Source organism: Leptosomus discolor, unplaced genomic scaffold (genome assembly GCF_034619465.1).
Source record: "Leptosomus discolor isolate bLepDis1 unplaced genomic scaffold, bLepDis1.hap2 HAP2_SCAFFOLD_66, whole genome shotgun sequence".
Lineage (NCBI taxonomy): Eukaryota > Metazoa > Chordata > Aves > Leptosomiformes > Leptosomidae > Leptosomus > Leptosomus discolor.
The window spans coordinates 715,453-733,081 of NW_028237818.1; the positions used below are offsets into that span (position 1 = coordinate 715,453).

General features: G+C 50.2%; 1 protein-coding gene across 1 annotated transcript in view; it reads right to left on the reverse strand.

The window, feature by feature from the left end:
* The window catches only part of LOC147412718 (serine/threonine-protein kinase PAK 3-like), a 55,371-nt gene extending 38,412 nt beyond the window's left edge, over positions 1-16,959 (reverse strand). The window contains exons 1-13 of the mRNA XM_086481089.1: positions 16,934-16,959; positions 16,625-16,790; positions 16,123-16,219; positions 15,844-16,039; positions 11,416-11,587; positions 8,709-8,761; positions 8,431-8,514; positions 7,020-7,086; positions 6,372-6,477; positions 5,984-6,013; positions 5,069-5,106; positions 3,955-4,085; positions 2,817-2,974 (exon numbers count right to left, since the gene is read on the reverse strand). Coding sequence (XP_086337215.1) covers positions 2,817-2,974; positions 3,955-4,085; positions 5,069-5,106; positions 5,984-6,013; positions 6,372-6,477; positions 7,020-7,086; positions 8,431-8,514; positions 8,709-8,761; positions 11,416-11,587; positions 15,844-16,039; positions 16,123-16,219; positions 16,625-16,790; positions 16,934-16,959 — 1,324 coding nt within the window. The remainder of the gene's footprint in view (positions 1-2,816; positions 2,975-3,954; positions 4,086-5,068; positions 5,107-5,983; positions 6,014-6,371; positions 6,478-7,019; positions 7,087-8,430; positions 8,515-8,708; positions 8,762-11,415; positions 11,588-15,843; positions 16,040-16,122; positions 16,220-16,624; positions 16,791-16,933) is intronic.
* Positions 16,960-17,629: the final 670 nt, after the last annotated feature.

The following is a 17,629-nucleotide window of genomic DNA, read 5'->3' on the forward strand; positions in this document are numbered from 1 at the left end:
CATGTCGCTTTGTGTCTGTAGAAGGAGTAGAAATAGACACCAGGAATCACTCGAACTTCTGTATTTGTAATTTTACCACCATCACAGGATGTGACTTTAGCTACTTTGCTCCTGTGGTTTCTCATCAAATCCTGAGATCAAACTATACACTGATTTCTGAACTAGAACCCACACCTACAGGGATGGATTTAGCAGTGACAAAAAGGTTGTTGAAACACCCAGACTTAATGCAGATATTAGAGGAAGCCAAGAATAATGGACAGGAAACTCTAATAACTGTTCATCATGAGGCAAATGAGATAAGTAGGGTCTTGAAAAGGGTCAAAAAGGATGGAGAACACAAATGGTGGGATACACTTTTTGGGTGGTCACCTTCAGACACTGGACTTTTTCAACGTCCTAATGCATCCAATAGTAGTGTTGTTGATAGCTACCGCTATTTTATTATTTCTAGTAGGGACCCTATATATGTGGGTTTGGCGTATAGTTAGAAGAATAACTTCAATGTACGAAGCATTATACCAACCAGAATAGCCAAGTAAAAGAATTCACTTAACAGAAAAGGGGGGAATTGATAGAGGGACATATAGAAAATATATTTTATAACAGAAGATATATCGAAAATATTAATAGGGAGCTACATAGAAAAAAGCTCAGCTGCCACTGAAGGCCAACAGGGAAGCGTGTGCTGCCTGACGGCTTCTGGCCCACTCGGAGTTGCAGGTGGTCTGAACAGCGAGGAGAGCAAGCAGTCATTAGGGTGCCATGTTTGTGTTGAGTGAAAGAGCCAAGATCTGCTACACTAATCTGAAGGAATAACTGAAAAAAAACATACTGCTTTCTCTGGTCCGGTAGTTTCCCAGATAAAATACAAACAACAAAGGTGATCGCTCAATGCAAATGACTTCTCAAGGTTTCACTTGCAACGTACATCACTGAAATACTTGAAGAATCTTAGTTCAGGAGGAAGACTTTCAGTGTTTCACAGTGTATTTTGTTTGACCCTTCTGGCAATATTCCTGTATCACCAACACAAACACAGGCTTCTTTGTTCACCTGTGCATCCAAAGCAAAACCGGGTGATGCACCATTCACTGGAAGTAGGAACAAACACCTCCCTCCCCTGTCCAGGCCTTTTCTCTGGAGCAGAGGGCTTCAGCATCCACATGGGCATCTGACTGGATGCCTAGCCAGGAATCCTGCCTGCCAGCACGGCAAGATGACGGGGCAACCCCACCACCGGCTACACCCCCTGTTAACACTGTTTTGCAAAGCCTGCCTCAAACATTTAGCCTCTGTTGAAGACGCTCTAATTCCTCCCTTTATAAGCTAACATACCTGCAAGGAACCCTCTGCCCTGGAATTTACTTCATTGTGCCCTCAGCTAAAGCTATTGAACTGAGCCCTTGGATACTCCCTCATGGCACTGAGATTCAGTTCTTGAGAGTCCTGTCAACCTGCTAAGGGTGCAGAGAACTCTACAGGAGCAGCTGAAATCTCCCAGCTGAGGAAGGCTTCAGCCTCTGCAGTCACACCAGCCATCAGTGGCAGGGCAGGTGCGACAGAAAGGGTGGTACAGCACAAGGACGAGCACTGACAGCCGCTGTGAAGAAGCCACAGCCAGACTGCACCCCTTTACAAGCTGTTGTCCCCGTTACAGACAGAATGGTGTTGGCTTTGAGATCACACACGAGGAGGTGTAGCTCCATCCACTTGCTGTCCTAACAGTCAACAGCAGACACAGAGTAAACTGGGCTATGCTATGGACCCAACAAGTTTCCATCTGAGAACACAGCACTGGCCGTTATGAAGTGCAAGAAGCAGATTAAGCTCTTGTACTGCAGAATCACAAAGGGCTTGGTGTCTTTTCCTAGAGTAGGGCCTAGCCAGGGGTTGGGGCCAACGGTCAGGATTCTAATGGTATGAACTGGCTGGGAATGAGCTATGACAAAGTGCCCCGTATCGGAAGGATATACAGTGGATGTGCTGCAGGCTGCCTCCTGAGACACGCCTGCAGTGCAGTTTTACCTGATCGAGCCACGCAGATGTGTCTCGGGTACATCTTTAGAAGCATAAAGCTAAGAAATAAAACAAGGATTGTTATAAAAGTTTTTTCTTTTTTCTGTTGGGGCACATTGAAAACACCTCCTCCTCTCTATCCACAGTGCCAACTGATGTTCTTTCAAAGGAGTTCTCTCTGACAAAAACAGAGAATTCTTATGAAAATGAACTCCCATCTATTAGTAGAAGCAGTAGTAGTAACAGCAGGCATAAAAATGTCACCAATGGAGTATCTGGGGCAGGAGAGCTCCTTGAGGCTGAAAGAATCAGCTTAGTGCTGTGGTTGTCTATGGGTTAAAAAAGAAACCAAACCCAACAAAACCACAAAGCAAAACAATCCCAAACCAACAGCCCAACAGATTTCTGCAAAGTATATTTGGCTCCAATGACTGCCGAGAATCAGGAGTCTAAAGATCACTCAGGAACCCAAATCTTCTGGTCCATTTGGCCATTAGCACACAGGCGTTCGCTAGGCCAGTCAGGAGGTCACAGCCTTCTGCTCAACCAGAAACAATCTCTGCTTCTGCCTTCAGCGGAGAAGGCAGCTCAGGCAAATCCAACCGCGTCACAGCTGCCCTCGGCGGCACAAGGAACACCCAGAGCGCTCTCTCGCTTCCTCTTCAGCACAGTCACAGTTCGTGTAGGGAGTCGGGACGCTGCGACACTGAACTGAGGATGAACACTGAGCACCTGTAACCCCGAGACATGCGTAGAGCACACACTGCTTTATCAGACAAGAAATACAGAACACATACTCAGTTTCTCTAGGATCTCCTCATCGCTCATTTCGGGTTTCTTTCGCCACCGGTCCGTGTCTCTGTACAAAGCATTTGAGTTTTCAGGCTGGCGAGTGGTGGCTCCTTCAGCTGGTGCTGGTGCAGCCGCAGGTTCAATTACAGAGCGGGTGTAGGTCTGTGACGAGAAAGTATTTTGCGTCAGAAAAGCAGCTTGCAGAGATGCCCCTGAGACTGTGTTTCAAATGCAAACCCTTAGGAAGATGCTGTCTGCCCCATCCAGGGCTCTTAAAATGTTTGGGTTTGCTCTCCCCTTCTCAACCTCAACAGACAAAAGTGAAAGGCTGGCTTTACACAAGTTCATGGTCAGTTTCATTTTCAATTTTCATTGATTTTCTGAAAAGATGCCTCAAACAATGAATTTACTGTGGTGCAAGGATACAGAAATAGGTCTGTCCAGGGCCCCAGAGCCTTGTGCCTTGATGCTCGTGTGTTTTCTCGGGTAACGACACGACTCTTTAGCTGCTACGCAAGTGTCTGAACAGAAGCAGGAAGCATCTCCCTTTTCTGATCACAACGGTGGAACTGACTTCTCATCAGGATTTCAAGCCGTAGGGAGTGGCCACGAGGAACTGCGTTCCAGTCCTTCAGAGACCTCCCTTCTCTTCACAAGGCAGAGCTGTGCAGGATTCTCCTCACCAAACTGCAGCCATGGAAAAGCTAAGGGGGCAGCCTAAGCTCTTCATTTACCTACTTGTACAGCCTGCGGAGAGCGACGGCTACCTCCAGGGGACACTTTCTCCTAAGGATCCCGCAAGGGGGTGGACTGTGTCTGATGACCGCTCTCTCCGCTGATGCCAGAGAGCCCATACAGGCACTTTGGACAAAGCTGCTCACGTTGACACCGCTGGCATTAACAGACACAGTGCTGCCTCTTATCTGATACTGATGAACACACGGTCCCTCTCAGAATCACAGGAAACTCATGACTACATGGGAAAGTTCAAGGCACACTTTCCTGGTGTCGGTGACGTGGGTGAAGCACTGGGTCACGGTAGGACTCCAGCCCGTTCATCCGTGGACAGCAAATGCTGTCTGATCCGAAACATGTAGCTCTGAATGACACCCGCTGCAGTGCTGACCAAAGCTGGGACTTCCTGATTTTGTATGTTCAGGCCACGGGGCGATAACAGAGGGAGGTTTGTTGTCCTCTTCCTCTTCTTCATCACCTTCATCCTCTCCTTCAGAAACAGAGGGAGCTGGTGGGGGTTGTGAGGCTGGTTTTGTGCTCTGTGGACAGACAGACAGCAGCGTGAGTGACAGTCCCCATTCTGGCACTTGGGAGGTTTGATAATCACACCACACTTGAGTCTGCTTTTCCCTGCACTGTGACATCCAACCAGCATTCTCTGAGTCGGTAACTTTTGAAAGCTCCCGTCTGGACTGTCTCACCACTGCCTACGTCTGCTAGAGCAAACTGCCACAGCATCCGCCAATGCACCCGTACCCACGGGAAAAGCCATGGGGAAGGCTTATGGTGCTCTGCTGAACCCCAAACTTCCTTTTAAAGGTGTGTTTTAGCAAGATGATGAAAGTGGCATCAATTGAAAATCTGAAGTGTGACTATTCAAAGATGACTTTCATTTTGTTAGACACGCTCTCTGCTGTGTAATCCCAAACCTCAAATTAAGGTGCTTGATACTCGAAAATAAAGGCCAAATCCCCGTTCAGTCATTTGCTATTCAGTCCACTCACATCAACACTACTAAAGCTGGTCAATATTCACGGGGAGGGCATGACTACATCTCTGGGATTGCTATGCAATCCAGTATTCATTAGAGTGGAGGATTATTTCAAACTTTCTTGCAATGGTTCCAGTCACTTACGTATCAATTCTAACCTTATCTATATTCAGCTCCACATCCAGCTGTACTAAGGAGAAATCATAACAAGTAACAGAAATCGACACTAAGTTGTTAAAAATTAAAATGGATTAATTAGACAGTACTGAATACTGTTGTGAATGATATATTCCACCATGCCCAAGAACAGCAAGCGATCTTCTGTCTGCAGAACCAGACTTTCATCTGTCTAAAAGTTCTTGAACAGAAAATTAGAGAACAGCCAGTGACCCCTTTACTGCCGCTGCATAGACACTAAAAGGTATTTTCGTTCAGCCTACGAGGCTGGCACTCTGTCACCAAAGGCAAAGCTCAGAGCCTGCTCCACAGTTCTGAAACGCCATGGAAGGAAGAGGTTCCTTTCACACTCACTGAAGGACAGGCTTCTGGGTATCCATGGGCGCTTTCACCTGCAACGTGCAAGGGAGAATTAACCAGATGCCGTTATAAAACTGCCTGATGGGGGGAACCCCACAAAACAAGTAAATCCAAACAGATAGCATTTCTCTTTCACAACAGCCCTCCAGCAGCCACAGCTATTTTACATAGCAAGCAAGACAGCAGGACAATATACTAGGCTACTCTTTTTCTAGAGTTTCTGGTGTCTATGTTTTGCTCGGTTTTGCCAGCCAATAAAATAAACAGAAACTTGATGAAGAAAATGCAAATTGCTCTTTAACAGTCAATGCTTCTGCTCTGCCCAAGAGCTAAAGCAGCTTCTTTTCGTAGAATGGTTTGGGCTGGAAGGGACCTTAAAGACCATCTCGTTCCAACCCCCTGCTGTGGGCAGGGACACCTTCCCCCAGACCAGGTTGCTCCCAGCCCCATCCAGCCTGGCCTTGAACCCTGCCAGGGAGGGGGCAGCCAACAGCTTCTCTGGGCAACCTCTTCCAGTGTCTCACCACCCTCCCAGGAAAGAATTTCTTCCCAAGATCGCATTGAAATCTCCCCTCGTTCAGTTTCAAACCGTTACCCTTCGTCCTATCACGGCACTCCCTGACAAAGAGTCCCTCCCCACCTTGCCTGTAGCCCCCCTTTAAGCACTGGAAGGGCACGAGAAGGTCTCCCCGGAGCCTTCTCTTCTCCAGGCTGAACAACACCAACTCTCTCAGACTGTCCTCACAGGGCAGGTGCTCCAGCCCCCTCACCACCTTTGTGGCCTCCTCTGCACTATCGGTACCTTAATGGTATTTTTGTTGGAAAATCAACTTGGTTATTAAGGAACAGCAAAAGGACACATCGATACAGAAGCCAGATATCCTGCACCTAGTAAACCCCTCTGCTTACCTGCTAGATCCGTCATCAGCCACACTTTGTCTAGCAAAAACCAGAAGGAATGGGCCAAAGGCAAAAGAACACTGAAGAGCACACCACAGACTTGCTCCTTCATCTTTGCAGTGCTACACTACAAGTCTGCAGACGGGGCCCAACCAAGGGGACAAAAGGGCACTCTCGTCACACCCTCCTGGAAGGAGCGTGCTACAAAGGCTGCTCTGGGCACTGACACCTTCCTTCTCCTCTGGGCCAACGTTCCCGTGACATCATGACAGCAGCCCTGAAAAATGTGCTGTGTCACAAAGCATCCCAAAAAATTCTCTTCCTCTGGAACACGAACACATTGCTCAAAGGATCCCACAATAACTCATAAAACGCACAAAACAAGTATACCCTGTACCCAGTCTGAATTTGACAACAGCTAGAAAAGCTTGTGGGTTCTTCTTCTGCTCCAGTTTTGTTACGCTGGAGGTCTGGACCAGCCTGGCCCACTGCTCTGGAGTGCCCTGCAGATGTCAAGTGGAAAGAAGGAGCATTTAGAATACTGAACAGCCGCAGCCTCACACATCTTGACCAAGCTCCCATGCTACCTCTAAGATTACTTTCACAAATTTTGGTTGACACCTTACCATTCAAGTTAGTAGCTTCTACACTAGATGCAATCATTCTCTTCTCTACCAAAATACACAGCTAAAACCAGGATTAACTTTACAATCAAAAGAAAGTTAGGACTGTGATAGGAAAAAAAGGGCATGAAACTCATCGTTAAATCAACTCTGCTCTTCATGGCATAATGATTTAAGGCTTCACTTGTTTTCCTGGGGATTCAGTGCAGGCACAACCAGACGGTTCTGTATTTGTGGACAATACTGTGTATTTTAGGAGCTTTACACTGGATTTTGAATGCTTAATAACGCAAACCCATCTTGCTGAAATGATCACTGCTGTCTGACTAAAAGCTAAACCCCATCCTGATACAATTCATTTGCAGCCTACCAGGGAACCCTGCGGGCTTAAGAATCTGCATTTAAATTCTCAAAATCCTAACACTGAGTTCCGCCACTGCTGCTAAGGACGCCTCTTTTGCGAGCTCCTGTAGCTCTCTAGGTTCTCTCCTGTAAAGATGCAGAAACCAGGGACTGGGAAAACAGGCGGAAAGTGCCAAAGCCTTGGCTGAAGTCTCGGACATCTTACGAGGGAGGGTGGAATTTCAGAATTGATCCAATCTCTGAAAGCCGCAGCTCTGCGTTCAAACTATATGGATGAACAATTGCTTTAAATCTCCAGTGCAATTTCCTGAATTGGAAAGCCTGTCATTTTCCCCATATACCTGCACAGCCAACACCTACCAGCCAATTGCAGGCCTTACTGAATGAAAAACTCCACCTGAAGAACATTTAAACTTAGACTTGGTGCCACCCCAATCTAGGGTTTGACTGGCTTGGAAGTCAGTCAGTCTGCGTCTGCGTCCGTTTCTCACCTCCCTCCTAGTTTAACAACTCTCAAAAGTAACATCGCTTGTGGTCATCCATCTCCTGAGCCTTTTACGATTGACAAATCTCACTTCAGCCCACTTTTAGTGACCCTGATAAAGCGTGAGTGGAACAAAGGCTGAGAGAAGCTGCCTTCCCTCTGATGCATCAAGAACCCATGTTCAACAGAGATTTATTTCTCTGAGAAATGGTCACAATAATGCCAGTTCTGGACAACTCCCAAACACCCAGATAAACACGGCATAAACCCACATGCAAACATCTATCCTGCTGGTGGGTACCTCACATATTGGGCTTCCCTGCAGAACCAGCATTCTCCAAGACTAACTACCACGTGGCTGAATAATAACAGCACAGAGCTGTCTGTAGGATCTTCTCTAGTGCCAGTGGTACCTCTGTAACAGCCGAGAGGGGAACTGCCATTCTACCAAATACATTTGTCTTTTCACTGGAAAAATGACCGAAAAAATGTTATAGAATCAGAGAAGCGTTTTGGTTGGAAAAGACCTTTAAGATCATCAGGTCCAACCATTAACCTAACACGACCAAGCCCACCCCTAAACTAGGTCCCTAAGCACCACATCTATACGTCTTTTGAACACCTCCAGGGATGGTGACTCCAACACCTCCCTGGGCAGCCTGGGCCAATGTCTGACCACACTTTCAGTAAAGAAATTTTTCCTAATAGCCAGTCTGCCCTGGCCATTACCTCTTGTCCTGTCATTAGTTACTTGGGAGAAGAGACCAACACCAGCCTCACTACAACTTCCTTGGAGGGAGCTGTCGAGAGCAAATTCCTGTCTTACAGCGCTCACTTGCAGTATGCGAGAGCTATTAACACAAACTCAGGAACTCAGTCACGCTTAAAGCGCTCATGTAGAACACAAAACAGTCACATCCTCTCACATCTTTCAAGCAAGTACTCTGCCCCCCAGGATCCCCCCTCACCTCGGCTGCCCTCCTTACCAGTTTAAGGTGTGTCTGGTCGACATATCCTCACCGTGGTGCTGAGCAGGCTTCTCTATAGATCTGATGTGACGTGACTTCACGCTAACAGTTGTGAGAAACCCAGAGATAGACGAGAGGTTTATACTGTGCCTCTCACAGTGGGACTCTCTATCGGGATCTCCAAAGGCCCGTGTATCACTGTCTATCGATGACAACACGAAAACGAATACACGTGCCATAGTAACACATCAGCAGGAGAGGAAGGAGCAGTTGTTCAGGTCCTGTCTTTGCCTTACGTATTCCCTCCGTGCAGCGCCAGGGACAGCCACGCTATGCACAGCAAGAAGAGCTGGACGAAGACAACTTTGCGTGTGTCTGACTTCAAAAGCACGTGTCCCCATCCACCCTTATCAACCAGGATGGAGCTTTGCGAAATCTATTTCCTGGCACATCAGTCTTCTAACATAAAGCACTACCATGCTCATGGACTTTTAATTAACAGTTTTCTCTGATGTTTTACTATTATGTCTGACAGCTGCCCAAGTTTACCTAGGGGTCTCATCCAAAGCCTGAACTCGCTATGGACCAGCACCCTCCCAGCCTGGGTCTGTCTTTGCTCACAGACACTAGCTCCACAAGGCCTCTCTTGCTGTGCCTTTCTTCTCCTGCCTTACAGCCTCCTTCAGTTGGAAGATGCTCTGCTCTTCTCTTCAGAATTACAGTCTAGAGTACTTTGGATGTTTCTAATCCTTTCTCTGCATTGTTGCATTTACCCTCATTAAATAATTAACTGTCACCTTTGGTCTGTACTGCACACCCCTACACAATGTGAAGAGATGAATTATTTTCAGTCAGCATGCAGGAAAGATGGCAGCAATAGATCAAATACAAAGGCAAAGGCTTTTCTCCTTCTTTTATCTCTACGACGATGTTGTTTAATTTTCAGGATAGATGTTGCCAGTTACAAGACATCATCTCCATTCAGCACATATAACTTTTGACTGGAGATAACAAAACTGGCTTCTCCTACCTCAGCATTTCCAAGCAAATGCAGTGAAAGTTAGATTTAAAGGATCATCAAATTCAGTTCAAAGCAACAGCCAAATCTAGAAACGAAATAAGGCATTCCAGGAAACGTTCCATCAAAAGCAGCACTTGTCCATTCTAGGCCTCTCCTGCCAGCGGGCAAGTCTTCCACCAGCTCATTCCCTAAGATTTGCCTCATCTGCTTCACAGACCTCTGCCTACCAGACTGGGGATAGAACATCCGTCATCCAAATGCTGATAAACCATAAATTAAATACAGAACTCAACATCTCCTTGCAACACCCTCACCCCTCCCCAGTCTAAAAACTCGGACACTTCTCTCTGTGCCCTGCAACTCACATCACTTCTGGGTTATGTAAGCTGGCAAAAGGAGACGAAAAGGCATGACTCTCTTGAAGCAATGACTGAGTGGATTCAAGGGGTTTATACTGGGCATTCCTGTTGGATCTTCTCACAAACACCCCTCACAATACACTCCTGCCGCACAGCAGTTAGCCACAAGGGCCACCCACACTACCTCAGCAACTCTTATAGACCAAAGAGAACAAGGAAAGAGTTTTCTGTCTTCCACGGTCTGCAGCATCACCATCATTACTACGTTAAAAGAGCAGTTGTTTGGCAGAAAACCATGACTCAGCTAAGTAGCAGCTTTTCTCCAGAGAGAAAGAAAGGGTTTGACCCCACGCTTGCGCCCTCCTGTTTGCTTGCCTCCTCTTCATCTCATTCTCTTCTTTCCTCCATCCCCTCTCCCTGCCACTGTCACTCATGCTGTCCTCCCATCCTCCTTCCTGCTCTGCTCCTCCTGTCCTTCCCCAGCAGCCTTGTCCTTTTCTTTCTCCTTCATTAATCTCAACCCTGCTGGGCAACCGGATGGCTGAAGGTCAGACTGCTCCCATCCGCAGCTCAGTCTAGAGCAGCTTCAACGGAACTGAGACTGTTCACCCAGTAATCGTCACATGGATGTACCTCCTCAGCGGAAAGGGGCATCTGAGCTGGGGTGGGCCTGCTGCCCCTGCATTGCTTTAGGCTGAATGCTCTACAGCGCCTTCACGGAGCCACCAGCTCACACACAGCACTAATTGATTCCATAGCACGGCAATTACAGGCGGTTTAATGAAGGAAGAACAAGGCTGGATCAAACAACCAGAAGAACACAAGTCATTTCCTTCTGCTCTCAACTCTCCTCAGGTAAAGCACTCTGCTGAAAGGAAACACAAGTGCTGTCAACTCCACCGAGGCTCCCATCACCACCATTACCAGAACAGCCTCCATAAAGTGTCTTCTCAGGCCCGTACCCAGTGGTTAGTCTAACAGACTGATGCTGGTTTTCTGCAGTGAGTGCTTGCAACTCAAAAAACCCAAAAGCACACCCCCCAACCCCCACCCCCACCCCAATGTAGCATTCCTTTCATTACTTTACCCAAAATAAGACCTATTGTTGGTCTTCCCTGCAGCAGGCACACACGAAGAAGCTATACAAAAGGCAAGTCTCCTGTCACAATGTCGAAGCAGACTGGGTGCTGCAGGCTGTTTGGGGCAAATCAGTGCCCATTTACCATCTACCTCCCCCACAACACCTTGTTCCAGCTTTGTGAACTGCTACAAGTCAACTGATGGAGCCACTTCACAGACTGATTCGGGGCCCCAAAGACTTCAAGATCTTCATCTGAGGTATCTTTTAGACCTTATTTCAATGACAGTTACAGCGGCTCCACTCAATACTTGAGAAGAAAGTCAAAAGTTGAGCTTTAGCATAAAGCCCAGTAGTACGGCCTTGAAAAGAAATCAAAAGGCTTCAGCTCTTTCCAGAAGAACGTATAAAAAATCCTTCCCTTGCTCTCACCAAGGTCTGACATCCATTCTTTGACCAAGTTACTCAGTTTTCCAGGAACAACCAGCCTGTAAAGAAAACTCATCCGTTTGTCCTAAAAAAATGAAGAGGTGAACAAGTTTTACAGCCTTGTTAGACCTGCGATTCAGTTCTTCCTCGTCTTCAAATACCCCACGTGGCTTCATCGCTTCAACCAGCTTCTGAGTATGACGGCAATCTATATCCTTAGCAGGAGCCAAGCTAATTGCACATGTAATTCCATAGTGCCTCCGGGGCTGCTTCTGCAGCCTACAAGTACTGTAGGAGAAAATAAAATGCTGAAGACTCCACAAAAGCAAAAAAAGAAACTTATTGGGAAACACCCTTCAGCTTACAGGTTTCCAAATCAACTTCTACTCTTTTACCCAGCACTAACAGAAATGAGAAAAAAAATCCTGCTGATGATTTTTAGATAACTTGACCCAATTTAGAAGCCACAACTACCTCTTTTGAAAAACATTTGGGGATAGAAGAAAAGATCCAAGTTGCTACCAACTTAACACAACTGATTTGCATTGCTCTGGACAGCTAGAACTAATCACCAGGAAATGAAAAGGTTTCAACCCTACTAAGGGCCACACAGCAGAGGTTTTGGACCCATTTCCAGTTCCATACCAGTTTTGACTTAAGGATATTCCCATCAGCTTCCTGATGACACTAAACAAGACAGTTTAACACCGGCTTCTTTTCGTTCAATGTATTTGCTGTGCTGTTGCTGATTCTGGAAGGGCCTTCTAGTGGAAGGAGAAATAACAAAGCAGTCTGTTAAACACAGCTCATGCAGTAAATTCAGTATTACCTTGGGTTTGTTTATGGAAGAGTGGGAGAACATGAACCAATCTGCAGGGAATGCTGCTGGGAGAGCCTCCTGCTCTTAACACGGTGTTCAGTTTTTATAGTCCAGAGGCTCAGCTGTACACACGTCTGTTTTATCTAAACCAGTCAGCATACAAAGCAGCCCAAGCCAAGCTCTGGTTGTAGAGGGTGTTCAGATCTGGCTCAGCCAGCTCACTGCCCCGTTAGGCAGAGCACGACACCAGGCACCTGGTTTGGAGGCCGCCCAGGTTACTGCCCTGGAACTCCAGCTACAGCAAGGCATCATTTTCACCTCCCACCCTCCACTTGTCCTGCGTGTTGAGGCTCATTTGCAGTCAGAAGCACAACAGACCAACAGGGGAGGTGACTATTCAATTAAAGGCAGCATTAGCTTTTTTTTTTTACACCATAAACCCCTTGCTTTACAAAGTGAAAAAATGGAGAAAACCCCCGACTTTTCACTACCAGCTGAAACCAGCAGAGAGGGAGGAGTGGGACAGGAGGCAAGAACTGTACTTAACAGATGAAGGATCCCTACAGAAACACTAGCAGCAACAGGGGGAGACCCATCAGAAGGTCTATTCAACTCCTCCTGCTTGTCAGAGTCCATACCCAGACCCTAAGGCTAAAGGCATTAATGAGGCCATTACTCAGAGCGGGTATTTTCCCCCTTCACATGTGGACAAGTGCAGAGATCAGCTGGGTCAGTCAAGAGATGCTTTTGAGGTACCTGACCCACTTCAGCTGCAGTGGGATTAGGAAATGCTCAAAGGACAGCTTCGACACTGGGGTTGAAAAAGGACACCTGATTACAGCTCCTCATTTCTAGTCGTTGCCCTGACTCTCCCATGCAGGGAAGATGGATGTCTCTCTCTCTCGGAGCAGCTTTATCCAACTACAGACATAGCTCTTAGTCATCTGGTGGGTTTTCTTCCCCCCTCCTCTCTATGAGCTCCTTTGTCACACTTTCTTCTATGTGCTTTCCAAAAAGCGGGGGGGGGGGGGGGGGGGGTATTAGCACTGTAAGTCCTATTGTCCCCCCAATCAGGGTTCTTTTACTCAGTCTGCAAAGAGCTGAAAAACACAGTCAGGATATTTGTTTAATTCCAGTCCTGCACAGAAAAGTGTGCTAGGTGGTACCTCCACAAAGCTAGCACCCCTTTGGGGAAAGAAGCTGGGTCTTAAGATACAAAACAACAACAAAGGAACTGCAGTGAAGTAAATGATGTCCCTCCTAACTTGACCTAGGAAATCAGACATTTACCATTCTCTTATCTTCAAACTCCTGTTGTCTTTGAGATCAGTTTGGTGCCACCAAGGTCTGACACCCCTATGAAGACAGGCTGAGAGAGTTGGGGTTGTTCAGCCTGGAGAAGAGAAGGCTCCAGGAGGACCTGGTAGCAACCTTGCAATACCTGAAGGGGGCCTCTAAGAAGGCAGGGAAGAACAATTCGCAAGGGTTTGTAGCAATAGGACGAGAGGTAGTGGTTTTGAGCTAGAAAAGTGTAGATTTCGGTTGGACATTAGGAAAAAGTTCTTTAATATGAGGGTGCTGGGTCACTGGAAGAGGTTGCCAGAGAGGTATTGGAAGCCCCATCCCTGGAGCCATTCAAGGTCAGGCCTGATGGGGCTCTGAACAACCTGACCTCGTTAGAGATGTCCCGGCTTGTTGTAGGAGGCTTGGACTAGATGGCCTTTAGAGGTCGCTTCCAACCCAATACATTCTACAATTCGATGAAGGAGAGAGAGGAGGACAGGGGCAGGGAGTGGGACATGCAGGCAGAGAGAGAAAAAGCAGCGCAGGCAAGAAGCCAGAGAGACTGTGAACAACAAGGAGGGATGCAGATCGGGACAAAGAGGCAGTGAACAAAAAACCAGCCATGCGCTGCAGGACAGAGACAGAGGAAGGAAAAAAGAGGGGCAGGGAGCAGGACAGAGGGAGAGCAAGAAAAACCAAAGGGGCAGGTAGAATAGCAGAACAAGAGAGGGGCTTGGAAACCAGAGAGGGACAAACAGGGAGCAGGGGACAAGAACAGACAGAAGAAGAAAGGTACAGGGAAGCAAAAGAGTGACGCCAGTGATGGAAGGTGGGAGGGCACAGGCACAGGGAGGCACCCGGAGCACAAGAGGGGTGACACGGCCCCAAGTGTGGACGGAGGGTCGCAATCACGACAAATTTATCTACACACTTGCAGATAAGCCGGCACGTCTTTATTGCAGCGCTGGGAAGCACAGGGACAGCTCCACCCGACAGGCTTCAAAGTTACATCAAAAATTCAACATCTTATACCCTTTTTCTGCAAAGTCAGGATCTTTAACAGATTTTAACATAAGCATGCATCTTATGCCCGCTATTAATTTTGACAGTTACAATGATTGGTCCGCCCTATTCTATAACTTTCTTAACAGTCCTTTCCTAATCTAGTCATTCGTTATTTTACTGATCAAAATCTCTGATATACAAATTAGGATGGGGAGGATGGGAGAGTCTTCACAGCAATATTCCTTTGTTTCAATGGTTTCATCACATAAGAGAACTAGCTGAGAACGTACAATTTCACCCCTTGTACCTGCCTCCCTCCCTCCTCGTTCTGTGTTCTGTACAGTTTCCCAATCCACAGCAGCTTCAGCTTTGGCCATCTTCCTAAGGCCTGCATCTGCTGTCTCTTAGCATAAGTGAGGTTTTGTCTACTCCTTACCATAATGTAAATTAATTGAATCAGGAAATAATTAACTATAAGATGTTAGTTGTTCATTCAAAACAATTAATTACCAATGAAATCAAAATTCAGATCTGAGTATAACGCAAGGGCCCAGGACTCACTGCAGCTCCCGCTCTTGGTGCTGCTGGGAGGATTTTACTCTTCAGACTCTTCTGTCTCTGCCTCTCTCAGCTCTTACAATATGAGGCTTCCTACATACACAGCCTCACGTGCGCACACACACACACTACATGGCTGTACCGTGTTTGGTTACACACACAGACCCCGCAGTGCATGTTGGTGACCAGCTCTGCTCAGGACTACTCACAGGGACCCTTCCTCACATGGAGAGGCCGGCTGTCTCTTGTCTGCAGCTGGGGGCAGCTCGCAGCCGGATCCCCTTCGTGTCCTTCTCCAGCCGCTTTTCCTTTTGCCCATCTCTTCAGCTTCAGCCTGAGCTGGATGCAGCTGACGACATCCCCAGGGCAGGAACAGACCACCGAGCCCCTGGCACGGCCTCTGGCAGAGGGAAAGAACCCTGACTGTCACAGCCGGCCCCAGGCCGGAGCCCCTCCTGCTGCAGCCGCTCCTGCAGACCCCGCTCCTTCCCCGCACTGCTGCTGAAGGCCCCTGGGTTAACAGAGCCCTGGGCCTGCCCGAGGCCCCGCTCGCCGCTGCCAGGACAGGCCGCGGGGCAGCCTGGGGCTGCGGGACAGGCCTCAGGGGAGGGGCTGGGGACAGGGCAGCTGCAGGGGGGGAGCGGGGCTGGGGGGGGATCAGGGGGGCTCTGGGAGTCGGGGTGCCCAGTGCCTGTGCTGGGGGGTCTGTCTCCTTCTCCTTCCCCTGCCCAGCCCTCAGGTCACCCCGGGGATGCCCCAGCCGGCCCAGCTCCGGCTTGGAGCTCCCACCCACCACCCCCGGGCAGCCACCAGGCAGAAGACACCCCGTCACCCACCCAAGGGCCTCACTCACCTCAGGGGCAGCCCCAGCCCTCACCTCAGACGGGCCACGCAGCATCCCAGCAGAGCCATCCCAGGAGCACCCGTGCCCCCCGCCCGCAGCTCGGCCCTACCGATGACGTCCAGGTACTGCCGCACCACGCTCTTGGGGTCAGGGCCCAGGAAGACATAGAAGTCCAGGATCCCACCCGTCGTGCGCCAGGTCAGGGCCGGGCTGGGCTGCAGGAGCACATCTGGTGAAGCACGAGCGCCGGAGGAACAAGCTGAGGATGGGGACGTGGGCCAAGCCCATGCCCAGCACCTCCGTGGGACTCACCCATCGCGTTGCTGTTCAGCAGAAAGACGCCGTGAGCCGAACCGCTGTCCTCCATCACCAGGTAGAAAGGGTGGGAGCCATAGAGGTTGACCTGGGGCTGGAGTAGAGCACAGCGCAGTGCGGGTGAGGCTCCGTTGGAGGCCCCAGCACAGCACCCACCCACCCACCTGCCTGCCACTGGCCAGAAGCACCGTCACGGCTCGGGGTGCAAAGCCAGGGCTTGCAGCCCCAGACACTGCCTGAGTCAGCAGAGCTCTGCCCCAAACAAGAGCCCTGGACCGTGTCAGGGAAAGCGGCTTCTGAGCCAAACAAGAGCCCCAGGGGGGACAAAGCCTGACTTGGGGACAACGGTCCCCCGGGCTTGCCCAGGGCTGAGGCCAGGTCCCAGAGCTCCACAGCCACCGATGCCTTTCCCCAGCCCCAAACAAGATGTCAGAGGTTGCAGGGCCACCCCCACAGGCGCAGATGAGCCACCTCCCTCTCCCTCAGCCCCGCTCCGTACCACAGGCGCCATATCCCGATTCCAGAGGGTGACCCTGGTCCACGCCGTGTCGAGGACCAGCGGCGTCTGGTGCTCCCCCAGCCCAGAAATGAAATAGGAGGGCAAAGAGGTGGAGATCTGCAGGAACTGGTCTGCGAAGAAGAGGGGCGCGACGGTGGTGTTCGGCCTGTTGGAGAGAAAGGGAGACTCCGGCAAACAGCCCCAGCGGTGCCCAGCAGCCGGGTTTCGACTGATCTCTGGGACTCCTGCTTCCCTTCCCAGGCACCGAACCGCAGAGGGGCTCAAAGCAAAGCCCCCGCAGCCGCTGACCGCCACCCTGCTGCTGTCACCGCCATCCCCTGCCGCATCCCTGCTCCGTCCCACGCACCGCTGGGGTTGGGGCCAGGACCCGCTTCCAGACCGAATCCCTTCGGGAAGGCTCGGGGCAGGACGGGCACTTACAGGACCTGCCCGTCGCGCTGCCGGCAGACGACGAGGCCGAAGGGATCCTGGTTGATCTGCAGCCCGTAGAGCGGGGAGGCGGCTCGGCCGCTCGCCCGCGGCGTGGCCAGGGGCACCTCGTACCGCTGCCGGGCCGGGTCCCGCAGCTGCGGGGACAGAAGGGAGGGGGGGGGTGTCAGCGGGGGGTCCGGAGCACCGGGGCACCGGTCCCGGGGCCGGCTCGCACCGTGAAGCGGAGGCGGGTGGGGGTCTCCAGCGCCACGTCCAGCCGCCAGCTGCCCACGGCCCCCGGCAGGAAGCTGGCGGCGACGCGGCGGAGCCGGGTGGCGGAGCCGGTGGCGGTGGCCGTCAGGTTCTCCGCCCGGTAGCTCCGGTAGCCGCTGGGGAAGAAGCACCAGGGCGAGCCGGGGCTGGAGCCGGAGCCGGGGCTGGAGCCGGAGCCGGCGGGTGCGTAGCAGCAGCCCCGCTCCTCGCAGTCCGCCCGTGACAGCAGCCGCTCGGGGCCGCAGTCGAAGCGTTCGCCCGGGGGCACCTGGCAGCCGGCGGCCCCGGGGCTGCCCGCCG